This window comes from Rhododendron vialii, chromosome 12a, assembly GCF_030253575.1.
Source record: "Rhododendron vialii isolate Sample 1 chromosome 12a, ASM3025357v1".
Taxonomy (NCBI): Eukaryota; Viridiplantae; Streptophyta; class Magnoliopsida; order Ericales; family Ericaceae; genus Rhododendron; species Rhododendron vialii.
The window spans coordinates 19,288,023-19,302,249 of record NC_080568.1 but is presented as its reverse complement, the minus strand read 5'-3'; the positions used below and the strand labels follow the sequence as shown (position 1 = coordinate 19,302,249).

General features: G+C 37.2%; 2 protein-coding genes across 3 annotated transcripts; both read left to right on the top strand.

Moving 5' to 3' along the window:
• LOC131309966 (uncharacterized) lies at positions 1–1,231 on the top strand. 2 transcript variants are annotated; one of them, XM_058336702.1, is made up of 5 exons: positions 2–140; positions 228–305; positions 387–488; positions 634–946; positions 1,028–1,230. In XM_058336702.1, exons 1-5 carry the CDS (start codon positions 48–50, stop codon positions 1,195–1,197), a joined length of 756 nt encoding a protein of 251 aa, XP_058192685.1. In that variant the 5' UTR covers positions 2–47; the 3' UTR covers positions 1,198–1,230. The 2 variants fall into 2 exon arrangements, with proteins under 2 accessions (XP_058192684.1, XP_058192685.1); XM_058336701.1 differs by having other exon boundaries at positions 1–140; positions 228–488; positions 1,028–1,231.
• A 6,201-nt stretch (positions 1,232–7,432) lies between these two features.
• LOC131309529 (uncharacterized) lies at positions 7,433–10,203 on the top strand. The gene is made up of 5 exons (XM_058336147.1): positions 7,433–7,779; positions 7,879–8,501; positions 8,597–8,610; positions 8,802–9,426; positions 9,827–10,203. Exons 1-5 carry the CDS (start codon positions 7,433–7,435, stop codon positions 10,057–10,059), a joined length of 1,842 nt encoding a protein of 613 aa, XP_058192130.1. The 3' UTR covers positions 10,060–10,203.
• The last annotated feature ends 4,024 nt before the right edge of the window (positions 10,204–14,227 follow it).

Below are 14,227 nucleotides of genomic sequence, written 5' to 3'. Positions count from 1 at the left end.
GTATTTACTCGTTTTTTGTCGGAAAGTATAAAAGAAAGGCTGAAGCAATGGCTAAGGAAAAACAAAGTGGAACCGTCGCGGATAAGGGAAATAAAAAGATAACCATAATAGGGAAGGGACAAGAAAATTCATGTCCAGCGGTATGACCTCTAATAGTTTTTCTTTTTTATCATCTACAACCTTTTACCTAAACAATTTTTCCATTTCTATTGGGTTTGTACATATAGGTTCAAGTTATTCGAGAAAGAAATATTGGTGTAGTGATATGCGATGAGCAGGACATTAATCTCATGCGCTTGCGTGCGGTAATGTTACAAGCCAAAGCTGGTTTCTTTGTTTATACATTAAAAAGTTTGGTATTGATTTTACTCTTTATTGTTGGAAAGGCTGAAGCAATGGTTACGGAAAAACAAAAAGGAACACTAGCGGATAAGGGGAAGAAAAAGATAACCATTGCAGGGAAGAGAAAAGAAAATTCATGTCTACTGGTATGACTTTTGATAGTTATTCTTTTTTTCCTATGTAGTATAGTTTTTTTGTTACTTTAGAGACTTTTTGTGTGTGTGTGGTACTTTGGACGTTTTTTTAGAGCAAACAATGAAAATAGGTTTGCATATTTCGTAAACTTTTTAGGTACCCAACAATAATGTGCCATCAAAAGTTGCACTGGCCCAACGTGCACGACAGGATCGAGAAAGAAATGAAAGACTATGTTCTGCATCGCCACGTGAAAGAGGACAACAATTGCGACGAGAAAGAGAGTGGATTATTCAACCGTTACAACCTATAAATTTCCCTCCTCTAACACCATGCCACCGCCCCTACTCTTGCTTTGAACAACGAACAAATCAAACCAATGTCAATCCGTCGCACCAAAACGGCAATTGGTTACACACCCTTCTCTTTGTCCAATCTTTGTACGAAGCACATCTTACGCTCCACAAAGGTATTAAACATAATATTTGTACTAACTTAAATCTTTTATTCTTTACCACTCACCAATCATTTATGTTCTTTATTACTTTAGGCCTACCCCTACCAGTGAATTGCTTCAGGAGGATGCATGTGCTAATGATGGTGTGGAGGGTGTTCCTCCAAGGGTTACACACCCTTTCATTTGTCCCACCTCTGTACCAAGCACCTCTTATGCTCCACAAAGGTACTAAAAATATTGATTGCATAATCTGGATGACTTAATTCTCTTAATGTGTTAACCTTAAATTTTTTTATGTGTTTTATTAGATAGATGTTTTTTTATGATAAAAAATACTTTAGGTCTACTCCTACAAGTGAATTGCTTCAAGAGGATGCATGTCATTCAAGGGTCAATGAACCCAAAGCATGTCAACATTCAATACCTCATATCGAAGAATCTGTAGCTATGCCAAGCATAGACATGGATGAACCTGAAATGTGTCATCCTTCAATGCCTCCTCGGAATCTCGAGGAAGAGTTTCTAGCCGTGGCAACTGCTCATGCACAATCTTTACTTGACAAAGAATTTCTTGCTATGCCGGGCACATCTTTAGCTCTAATTCATCGGTAAATTAATTTCATTTGTCTTTAATATGTTTCTATTTCTATACCTCTTTTTATGTGTTTTTACTTCACAAAAAAAAAATGTATGTGTAGGCTACCTCTTGGAAATCAATCTATTGATGATGAGTTAGAGGATGAATCTACAAACATAAGGGTTGATCCTTAAGCTAATAGATATCTCAATCGTAATTATCTCGGCAGGATGGATGTATCATGTCTTCATTGTAAAGCCTCGCATTGGATGGGTGAAAAATTGACCAATTCATCTTTAATACATCCACTTTTTGGAACTTGGTGCCTGCAAGAAAAGATTAAGCTACCATCACTTATTGCACCCCCGTTGGCGCTACAAGAGTTATAAGATGGCAATGATGAGCGATCAAAATCATTTCGCCAACATACTCGAGAGTACAATGCAACTAATGCTTTTACAAGTCTTGGTGCTAAATTAGATAAAGGGTGCTTAATGGAAGAGGGCCTTTATCATTCACTATCCATGGTGAATTACGTCATTGAACAGGATCATTGCTGCCACAACCAGGGCATGAAGCGATTTATTCTCAGCTGTACATATACGACCCTGAGTCTGCTCTAAATGCTCGCAATAACAGAAATCCGCACTTGAGAAGAGACGTCCTCAAGACAATTCAAGATTGTTTGTTGACATTTTAATCCGTTTCCTGAAAAATTCCTTCGAGCTTTTGAGATTTTGAATCAATCTGAATCGGTGGGACAAAATTTACCTGCTTATCTTCATTACAGTTCATCAACCTATCGTCGGAGGTATAATCTCCCAACAGCAGATGAGATTGCAATAATTCTACCCGGCGATGGAACCGAGAAGAGTGGAATGAGAGATGTTGTGTTGCATTTGAGAGGAAATAATGGGTTAATGCGAATTAATGAATGTCACCCGGCTTATTTACCATTGCATTATGTTCTATTGTTTCCCCGTGGTGAGCTTGGATGGGAACCTGAGATGAGACATTGGGATGTACGACACAGATAAAAGACTCACTCAAATGGAATTTTATAGCTTTCGTTTGTTTCAACGAAACTCAGAGTACTCAACAATTTTATGAGCTGGAAAACTATTCCAAGAGTTTATCATAGATGCTTGGGCAGCAACGAGCAAAATCGATTGAACTTTCATAGGCTGAACCAAGGAAAAATTCGATCCGAACTTTACCAGGATCTCGCAGATATTGGTCCTGATGGGTTGGGGCCCGGTCAAGTTGGTAAACGAATAATTTTGCCATCTTCGTTCCCTGGATGTCCTAGATATATGTTCCAAATATTTCAGGATTCAATGGCTATCACGCGACACAACCAACATCCTGACATTTTTCTTACAATGACTGCCAATCCCAATTGGCCTGAAATTACTGAGGCTTTGCTACCACATTAGAAAGTTGTTGATCGGCCAGATTTGGTTGCACGTGTTTTTGAGTTGAAACGAAAATGTTTGATGAATGAGATCAAAAAGAAGCAAGTGTTTGGCAAAATTGTTGGATATGTCTATACAATTGAGTACAAAAAACAGGGGCTACCGCATATGCATTTACTTTTGTTTCTTGAAGGACCGGACAAAATACATACATGTGCTCAGGTCGATAAAATAGTATGTGCTGAATTTTCAGATCCTATAGGAGACCCTTCACTCCACCAGTAAACAACTCTTCATGCCTATTCACCTTGCCAAGAAAAAGTATGCATGTGAAATCGGAGATGCCTAAAAGTACTCTCTCCACGATAATGCAACTCCAACAAAAACTGTGTTGGATACAAAGTACGACCCTGAAAATTTAAGAGTGACAACATACGCAGAAACCAATTCAATCTCAATCTGAAGAATTTATTCAGCCCTTGCATTGTTGAATAACAATCAATCTCAATAATTTTTCTATCATTCAGCCCTTGCATTGTTGAATACCAATCAATCTCAATAATTTTTCTATCATTGTTGAATAACAAACAATAAATTAGATATAAAAGAAAAGATCATTTTACAAATATCTAACACAGTTGCAAAACACTAAACAAAATGCTATATTGTATTCCATCAGGGTTCATCTCTCTGAAACTTGAAAATGGGGCAAGAGAAAAACAAAATAAGGATGATAAGTGGCCTGGGAAGATTGAGGGAATACCAACGATGCAACCGAAAAATCTCTACCAAAATTGACTATCAAATGGCAATTTATACCAACAAAGTAAAGATGAAATGAGCATTGCTTACTACTAAAAAATTTAATAGTGACTAAAGGAAGACAACAACATTCACAATACATTATGATTCGTGATGAACTATAGAGTACACCAATATGATTATTTCCCCCTGAAGGCCCTTGCAACCCCGTGCGATTATTGACCACCTCCGACAAATCCAAAGTTGACTATTCCTGTCAATGTCCGTTGAAAAAATAGGCTTCTCATATCAGATACTTCAATGAGAGCCATAGGCTCATGTAGTGTCATGAACATGCATGTTTCATCTCTTTTCACGGTTTTAATCGGCAATTCATATGCCACGGTTTTAATCGACAATTCATATGTCACAGAGAGCATTCAATTTTACCAAATATATCAGCTATACATAAATGAAAGCCGTAAGGACCCAAAAAGCTATGGAGCCACCTAGCTTTGTTCGAGCAATACTTAACTTGAGCCAAAGTATCATGTCGTGTCATCGAAATGTGAGTGGCCTGTTTCCTGCACCTTATGTACCTAAACAAAAAAGCAAAAATTAGGCAGAAGAAATCCCACAATGGACGTTGATAAATGCTGCAAAAAATTCATGTCAAGAGTGTAACTCCATTCTATGGACGTTGATAAATGCTGCAATTCTATGGGGTTTGATCAGTCGGGTACCTAGCTAGTGAAGGCACGAAGGCACGACGCAACATAAGATTATACACGAACACTGGATATTGAACTCAATATATCAACCTCAGTCCAAGAGTAAGATTATAAGAACCAACATTTTAAAATTTAAGCATACACGAACACGAAACACAGTAGACCGCGCAGAGGGAAGAGTCCCAAGTGAAGTCTGTCTCGGTCAATCTCTCTGCGTCTCATTTTCCCCCCGATGCCAGCGGGTAATGATTCCAAAATACACGCATGTACCCAAAAATCAACTTATATACCCAGAAAGAAAAATTGGAAATTAACAAAACAGTAGAAACCTTAACCTCTGTGATACTCTTCAAAAGCGCTGGCATCGGGCTTTGAGCGTGAAACTTCGAAAAGTGAAAGTGAACCACGCAGAGAGAGAGAGAGAGAGAGAGAGAGAGAGAGAGAGGCGTGGCTCAGGATTTAGGAAATGAGACGTTATTATCTGAAGCTGTAATTTGTCCAAACAATGTAAGCTATTTACGAAGATGCCATTGGTTTGTATGTGAAGGGTGAGAAATCTGGACCGTTGGATTGTTTGTATGGGTAGATAAAAATTGTGTAAGGAAGAAATCTGAACCGTTGAGAGAGAATATTTGTTAGGAATATTCTCAAAGACCATCCTGTTTTATTAGGTAGATGGTGGGATTTTGGTTAATTTTAATGGGAGATTTGTCCTTTATGATCTTGTAGACCATACACTCAAGCGTCCTTTAATTTGTGGCATTCGTTATTTTCACGAAGAAGACGTCTATGTAGAGAGCTTAGTTTCACCTAATGCATTTAAGAGGATGCCAACTTACCCTAATGAGTAACGACAGAGAGGAAGGTATGATAAATTGTTGTTATACCGTGTGCCATTTCAATGTTTGTTTCCTTAAGCACCATTCCCTTAGTATTATCGTGTTGATTGTGCCATAAAATTTAAGGGGCAATATGCTCCATAGTATTTTTTGGCTAAGAAATAATCTCTATAGTTGTATGCTTTTCGAAGTTTGTGTTTTTATGGAATACTTTGCTAAAGTTAAAAAGGATAATGGCACAGGAATTGAAAGTATTCAATTTGATCCATGTTGCTAGTTTATTTATTTATTTATTTTTGACTAGCACAATAGGTATAAAACCAAAAACTAGAAAGACCACTAATGTTGGCGGCCGGTCCACTATCAATTTGCTATAAATTACCTATTTGCATTCCCTTACTTTTATCAACTAGGCATTAAGCCACATGAGTAGGACAATGGAAAAGGAAACTAGTAGACATAGGCTGGAATGCTTTGAAAGTGTGCCTCACACATCTTAGAGGAAAGAATACATTCATCTCTCTGGGGAACTATTCCAATCATGATTCAACGATAAAGTGCATGCCTTGACGAATAGAGACAGGGAATTGCAACATTGAAGAGTATTTGATCTCGTTTTTAATTCCTTTGTGACTACTGCAAGGAATCAATATATACAACAGATTAAGATACCACGAACTGGTGAATGAAATGTGTTGTTAGTTAGTTATCGGTTATGGTTCCATATCTTGTAAAACTCACTGGACGATTTTTTGGCAATCTATCATGCCCATGCATAATATTGCCCTCTATTTGTAAACGGTGACATTTTTTTTCATCGGTGTTGTATTGCAATGATTGTCTGTCATTGTCTTCACTCCCATCAATTCATTCTGGGATGTGCTTTGAATTATTTTTGGACTCGGGGGACCTAAAGGGCAACCAGGTCTGCTGTGCCATCGAACGACGTCTTTTCATGGTCAACAACAGAGCCTAAACCCCTACCCGTTGAACTGCGTTTGGGGAATCCTTTATATGCACTTGCTGATGTTCTTGTTGAAGCCTCACATTGACATATGAACAGCCTGAATCATGAAGTCATGAGGAAATGATGTTAAGGAAGAGAAACAGTAATGCCAAATCAGGACCAGACCAAAACGGCCTTGTTTCATGTCGTTGCAGACCCTGTTGCCCGAATTGCATTTTATAGGGATGGATCTCAACCAAGTACCAAGTGCCTCGTAGGAATGGGCTTCAGCACAATTTAATAATACTTGTCTGCCACATGTTGCTTGTTGGAGTTACGAGGTTCAGAGACAATGTTGATATACTACATTTTAATTTTTGTCCTGACGAATCAAAAAATAACAAATTGGCATAGGGTCCACTATAGCATATTTCTAACCCACTAGGTCCACTGATCAAGTTTCTAACCCACTAAGTCCACTAATATGTATTTGATAAGGCATGAAGTCCACTACATTTTAAAAGGGAAATAGTGCCTTACAGATTTACCCTCCCATTCAAATCTCTTCCGTTTAGCCCATTATCCCTTATACGTTTGAAATCACGCAAAGATCTTGGGAAACAACAATTACGTTGGAATAAAGCAACAGAGAGAAAGAGCAGGCTCGCAAAAATCGATTGATCTCCCATAAATATCCTTCGGTGATCGTCTGTCGTCTCCCTATATTGATCTAAGCAGTCTCGCCTCCCTCCCTCTTGGGTATCTCTCTCAATCTATCTCTCTCTCTCTCTCTATCGTCTCTCTCTGTTGATGTTGTCGGCACTTTCTCTCTCTTGGGTATCTCTCTAATTCTCTCTGTCGTCTCTCTCTCTCATCTCTCGCTATCGTCTTTCTCTAACCCTCTCTCTATCTCCAACGTTATATAAGTATATATCAGTATAACATTGATATACTTATATAACGTTATATGTCATTCTATATTATCCTTTTCAGATACTATGCATATAACGTTATTGTTCTTATATAACGTTAATGAAACTGATATAATGTTATTGCTATTATATAACGTTATATGACATTGTATATTCTGCTTTGTAGAGTTACGAGTTACATATGACATACGCAAATATATGACCATATATGTTTGAAACTTTGTCCTCTTTTTGATATATATCCTTGTTTTTCAGTTATTTGATTATTATTTTTGTTGTGTGTTGTTATGTGTGCAATTGTTATGGATTCAACAATCATGTTTATTTGTAAGTATGGGTTGCAGATTTTTCCGGTGAGGTTATCGGGTGGTGCTAAGTTGAAGGATGTCTTAAGCAACATTTGTAATAGGTGGAAGAATCTGTCGGTAGGGAGGTTTTTTGTTTCATATGCTTATGAGGATGGTTATTGTGCTCTTCAGAATGAATTTGATTTTGAGAACATGCTTTTCTTGCTTAGTAATTGTGATCGCATAAATGCAAAGGTTGATGAGAATGAACATAGTAGTAGGTTAATTGTTGGTAGTACTATTGATGAAGTGGGTGATGTTGATGAAGTTGTTGATGATGAGGTAGAATATGTGGATAGAATGGACCCCGCGGAAAAGTATTCTAAACATGCGGAGACTAGATATTTGACGAAAGCTTGAGCTAATTTGATAGAGGGTGTTGGACAAGAATTTCCCTTAGGTGTGAAGGAGTTCAGGGCTGTGCTGGCTAAATATGCTATTGAGAATGACTTTATGTACCGTTTCGTGAAAAATGACTTACTTAGGGTTACAGTTGTTTGTGTTATTACAGGGTGTGAATGGAAGGTACATGCTATTTTAAATAGAACCAATGGAGTATTTCATATTAAAAAGTGTCATAATGAGCATAATTGTGGGTCAACGTACCGAACCAATAAGCATAAGCGCGTGTCATCCCGTCTTGTTGCGAATGAGATAGCTAGGATTGTTGAGAAAAAATCCAAGACTTCTCCAATTGACATGCAGGATTGGTTTACGGACAAGTATGGTCTTGATTTGTGCTATCATAATGCTTGGTTAGGGGTGGAGAAGGCAAGGGGGGAATTGTATGGAGATTATGAATGTTCATTCGATAGGCTTCGGTGGTATGTTAAAGCTGCAAGGGCTACGAATCCGGGGAGCGTATTGAGGCTAGAATCTGATCCTGTAACCAAAGAGTTTTCACAGCTATTTGTGTCATTTGATGCTTGTATCAAGGGGTTCAATTACTGTCGGCCTTTTCTGTGTCTTGATGCCACCCATTTGAAAGGTAGATTCAAAGGAACACTCCTTGCCGCAACAAGGAAAGATGCAAATCAATGTATGTTTGTGTTCGTTGTTTATGTTATAACCTTATATATTAATTTCATTTGTACAGTTTTGAATATATAACATTGTATGTTCTATTATGTGCAGGTTTATTCCCTATAGTTTATGCAATTTGTGAAGCTGAAAATGATGCTAATTAGACTTGGTTTCTTGGCCTTTTGAGGAGAACATTGTCCACTCGTCCTATTACCTTTATTACTGATCGTAACGCAGATCTTGTCAACAACATTCCTGTTATGTTCCCCGGTTGTCATCATGCATACTGTCTTTATCACCTACATTTAACTTGAAGGATCACTTTCCGGGTCGGTTTAGGAAAGGTTTTCGGAACAGGCTCGTAGAATTGTTCAACAAATGTGCATATGCTTCATCGGTGTCGGTTTACAAAGCTGCGGAGGAAGACTTTTACCAATTTGGTGGAGATAAAGCTAGGACCTTTATTGCGAGTGTCCCCAAAGAGCATTGGAGTAACGCGTATTTTGAAGGTCAACGGTACGGTGAGATGAGCTTTAGTGCTGTGGAGTCGTTTAACAATTGGATTCTTAAAGCTCGGGAAATGCCTGTTTTTTATTTAGTTGATGAACTTCGTCGCAAAATTATGAAGCAAATGGCAGCTAAGAGAGTAAAGTCGATGAAATGGAATTCAGTTATTTGTCCGAATATGGATAAGAAGTTAGCTCGTTTTATCAAGAAAGGAAGGTCGTGGAGGATCATTATGTCGAAGGGTGGTTTGTACGAGGTGCGTTGTCTTCCCCCGAAGGTAGTATCTGTTGAGGAAAGGACGTGCTCTTGTGGTCAATGGCAGTCTACCGGTTTCATGTGTAGGCATGCTGCAACGGTTATTATAAAAGCTTGCGGTGGGGAAGGAACTTTGGTGGACCACATGGATCCGTTATACCTTATTGATGCATATCGGCGTGCATATGAAGAACAAAAATGCTACTGGTACAGATTTTTGTGTACAGATTATGCACAAATTTTTTTGTGGGGCCCACCACAGGTCCCTTACAAATGATCCGAGCCGTTCATTAAATGTAAAACATTTTTTCAAGGGTTCCTGTAAAAAATCAGCTCAATTCAATACCTATAGATGCTTGATCTAATTATCTAACTTTTCATTATCCGAAAATCTGAATGAAAATTTAGATGATTAGATCGAGCACTTATAGGTATTAGATTGAGCTAATTTTCTACGGGAACTCTTGAAAAAATATTTTACATTTAATGAACGGGTCGGATTATTTTTGTGGGACCCGTGGTGGGCCCCACCACAAAATCTGTGCACAATCTGTGCACAAAAATCTGTACCAGTAGCAGGACTTTATGAAGAACCCATATATCCAGTTGTAGAGAGTGACATTCCTGATTTTACAACGGAAGGTGACCGGGTTATAAACCCTCCACGGAATAGGCGGCCAGCAGGTAGGCCCAAAGTTAAATGCATTCGTTCAAGGGGTGAAGAGTCATATACTAGGCCAAATAAATGTGGGAGGTGCCATAAGGCTTCAAAGCACAACCGAAGAACATGCAAAGAGCTAAGCGATATATGAGGCAATGAGTCAAATATGAGAATAAAGGAGAGATTATGATGAAGAATAGAATAAAGTTGGGGGTTTTTTTTTTTTGCCTTATTCATGCTTATATATTGAAGTTGTTTCGTTTGGATTATGGATAAATAAAGAGTTTAATATTTTGTATACATGAGTTTTGCACAGTTTGACATATTAACGTTATATAACATTTTATATTCTCCTGTTTAGGTACACTGTATATAACGTTATTATAGTTATATAACGTTAAATAACATTACGTATGGCTGCTTTTTAGGGTTACGTATGCCATACTCAATTATATGACCATATATGTTTGTAATGTTGTTTAGTTTTTTGATAACTAATTCATAAGCAAGGTTTAAAGGGATGTTTTGTACATGAAAAGTTACGTTACTGACAATTCATTGTAAAATTTGTACTTGGTCTTGATCAGGTGTATGAAGATATATCTTTTTTTTGGATAAACCAGCTTGCAATAGAAAACAAAACAAAATAATTTACAATGCAAAACGAATGTTTCAATCCCCTCTAGAAAGAGGAAAAAAAAACACATGACACAACCTAATATACATCGTAGCTAATACGCCACATGCCTATTCAAAATCAAATAACACATGAATAGGCCACAGGCCTTTACAAAAGCCAATTACACATTCGGTTGATAGCATAACAGGATGAATTGAACAGCAGAACAATAGAGCTTTACACATTCTGCTTTACACATTCTGTTACAAAAGCATTTAGAACATCAAATGTGGATAAATTGGACAGCATAACAGCATCAAAACAGCTGCATAACAGGCAACAAAACAGTAACAACCCAGTTTCAGAATACAGAGAAACTGCAGCAGATGAGATTGCAACCGTATAAGACACCATCTTTATTTTAAAAAAGTAGCCAAGACATAAAACTAGTAGCAGAACACCAGAGATTGTATTAAACAGGAGCAGTAGCAGCTGCAACCCTTCTCAATTATATTTTTAGTACCAAAATATCAGCAACAATTGAACAAACAGAAATGGACTAACAGAACTACAGCAGCAACATTATTACAACTCAATAAAGTTTGTTTGGAATGAACCATACAAGATAGGGTTTTTTTTACAAGTCAGTGGTCAAGTCAAATTTTGTTGGGCTTGAACCATCCAAGAGTTTAGTATTATGTAAGTCCAAGAAAAATCTTTCTGCTATCTTTACAAACAAATTAAAACCACATTTGTCCTGAGGACACTATCTCACTCCCCATATCACAAACATTCTCATCATCATCTCACTACCCATCTCACGAATGGTCATTGCGACCCCTTCTCCATCCGTCTGGCTTTCCATTTCTTTATTGTCCAGTTTCTTCCTTCATCGTTCAAAAATCGAGAGACTAAACCAGCTCTAAACTGAACAATTTCAGTCTTCAGCAATGTTTTTGGGATTGGCTCAAGGTGCACCACTAGTTCCATGAGCATGCATACGATAACCCCACAATCAACATTGCATAGTTTCGAGGCAAATAAATAAGATAAGTTTATTTGGAGTTCTTTGCAAACTGCTGTATGTAGGAGTTTTGTGGTGGTTCGAAGCTTACGATGTATTTTTTTGTTGTGGAGCATTTTTAGGTGAGCAGATTGGAGCATCGAATTTCTGGTCTTCAAATAGTACTTCTGAATCGGTACTTTGGTTCTTCAGCTCAGCATGCCTGTCATTCATGTAATTCTCTACGTATTTTTTATACATTTAGAAAGCACAACATTAGTGGTGTTGATATTGTTCGTGAATGGAATTATGAGTATTTGGGTATATGGTATTAGTAAGTGTACCACAATGGTAGCGTCTTTCAGAATTGGATCTCTGTCGTCTCTCTTCTTCAACGAATTGTAGTGCATCTAGTTCTTTTTCCTAACATCAAATAACAGAATGGTCCAATGGTACGGTGTAAATCTTAGCGGTTTGTCCCCGCTGCCATTCATAGGGAATACCAAGTACTGATAGTATTTAGTCCCATGTTGCCGGACGTTTTCAAACACACGATGAAGCTTTACGTCGAGCAAAACTATTCTTATGTCGCTTTTCTCTTTGTGTAGTATAGTCTGTTGCATTGGAAAATGTTATAAGGACAGTAGATAGATAATCATATATGTAATTCAAAAAAAAAAAAAAACAGCAATAACTTACTTGAGATTAGCAAAGATGAAAAAAATATGTAAATAAAAAAAAACGAGTTAATATGAGTGTAATGCAAATATCATGTAATGCAATCTTTTCATATGAGCTTATATTAGTATATTAGGTTATATACTTTAACATTATATAGCATTCTATTACCTCCTGTTATAACTTTATTTCAGTTATATAACGTTATATGATATTATTGTAAGTACACTGTATATGACGTTATTGAAGTTATATAACGTTATATAACATTACATTCATAACCCAAGTTTAAAGGGATGCTTCGTACATGAAAAGTTATGTTACTGACAAGTCATTGCAAAACTTGTGCTTGGTCTTTATTAGTTGTATGGAGGTGATATAAAACGTTAATGTACTTTATGATTAAGCAAGCTTATGAAGTTCAACTGAGTTAATATATGGAATTTAGAGGCTTCATTTGATATATCATTTTAAGTTTTTGTTCTTGAATTTAGGAAGTAGCTCAACTAGGTGCTATATACCATCTTACAACAGTAGCAGTAGAAAACAACAGAACAGCTGTGTGCAAAGGAAAACAGAATATTACATCTGTTGCACACAACAGAACAGCAGCAGCATCTTAATTCCAGCAACGTTTATGTAACCATATATACGAAGAGAAACAGGTTACAATCTGATACAGAGCTGTACGAAATATCAAATTGCAGCCGTATAAGACACCATTTTTACTTAAAAACAGTAGCCAAGACAGAAAACTAGCAGCAAAACATCAGAGGTTGTAATAAACAGGAGCAGTAGCAGCTGCACCCCTTCTCAATTAGATTTTAAGCACCAAAACATCAGCAACAACTGAAATAACAGAACTGGACTAACAGAACTACAGCAGCAGCAGAATTACAGCCCAATATAGTAGACAGATGATCATATATAACCTTAAATAAGCAATCATTTACGAAGTAAATTAGATGTTGCTTACCCAGATTGTACATGGAAAATATGCAACGTTACCATGGTTAAGATTATCTTTATCCAGTTGGATTGTTAACATACGAGCGAGACCATCGATCATCTGCATTAGTTTCCATATTTAAGTAAGAACTGAATCGACCAATACCCAATTTGTTATGTATTTGCAGTATGATATGAGATAGGATTTCCATATCCAGTTTGAGACGTTCCTTCCTTGCAAGAGTTTCATTATGTCTTCCAGAGGTACAACTTCTCTCGTCACATCATTGGTCCAGACAGTACAACTGTTATCACACATGTGTACCAACAAAATATTAGCAAAAACGTACTTGAGATCAGCATAGAGTCAATAAATATGTAATATTTTTACTTATGTGAGATCTGCGTCAGAATAATCAACAGTTTGTTGCAATAGGTTCGCATCGGTATTCGGGAGCAAGTGAATCAATGGTGTTTCACTTGGATTCCACTTTTGTTTCGATATATTCTTTGCTCCCTTTTTCAAATCAACGTAGACATAATCGTCTAACCGCTTCTCCACTCTGGTGAAAGTTTTCTTCACTCCTTTAGTCAGTGACGTTGATTTCACTTTTATTTTGGTTCTTCCCCTCTTTCTTTTAGGTGTGTTGCATCCTAGTGTACTCATGTATGCCTCTACAGTCGTACTGTCCACTTTTGCATCTGGCACCATTATTTTCTCTGGCCCACCCTCATCATGGACAATTTCAAACCCCCCCACTCCTTCTTCTCCTTCTTCTTCTTCTTTGTCGTCGTCGTCTTCTTCTTCTTCCAAATTTTCTATTTCATGTTTCTCTCTCTCGGCATCCACTTTTTCAGCATTGGACTCTTTCTCACCCACATTTTCAACTGTCTGTTTTCAAAAAACAACCATTACTTATAATTGTTAACTTACTGCCTACATATGTAACCCTACATATATAACCTAATATATAGGATTATAAAAAAACATACATACATAACCTAATATATATGAGATACCTGGTACATTTGTGTAACATTGTGTGTCACAAAATCATCAATGATATCTCC

Bases quoted from the DNA above. Each gene is read 5' to 3' on its own strand.
- LOC131309966 (XM_058336701.1), top strand. From the start codon at position 48: ATGGCTAAGGAAAAACAAAGTGGAACCGTCGCGGATAAGGGAAATAAA. The intron at 141-227 runs GTATGACCTCTA...TTGTACATATAG, and splicing joins AAGAAAATTCATGTCCAGCG to GTTCAAGTTATTCGAGAAAG. The intron at 947-1,027 runs GTATTAAACATA...TTATTACTTTAG, and splicing joins ACATCTTACGCTCCACAAAG to GCCTACCCCTACCAGTGAAT.
- LOC131309529 (XM_058336147.1), top strand. From the start codon at position 7,433: ATGTTTATTTGTAAGTATGGGTTGCAGATTTTTCCGGTGAGGTTATCG. The intron at 7,780-7,878 runs GTATTCTAAACA...GAAGGAGTTCAG, and splicing joins AGAATGGACCCCGCGGAAAA to GGCTGTGCTGGCTAAATATG. The intron at 9,427-9,826 runs GTGCATATGAAG...TACCAGTAGCAG, and splicing joins CCTTATTGATGCATATCGGC to GACTTTATGAAGAACCCATA.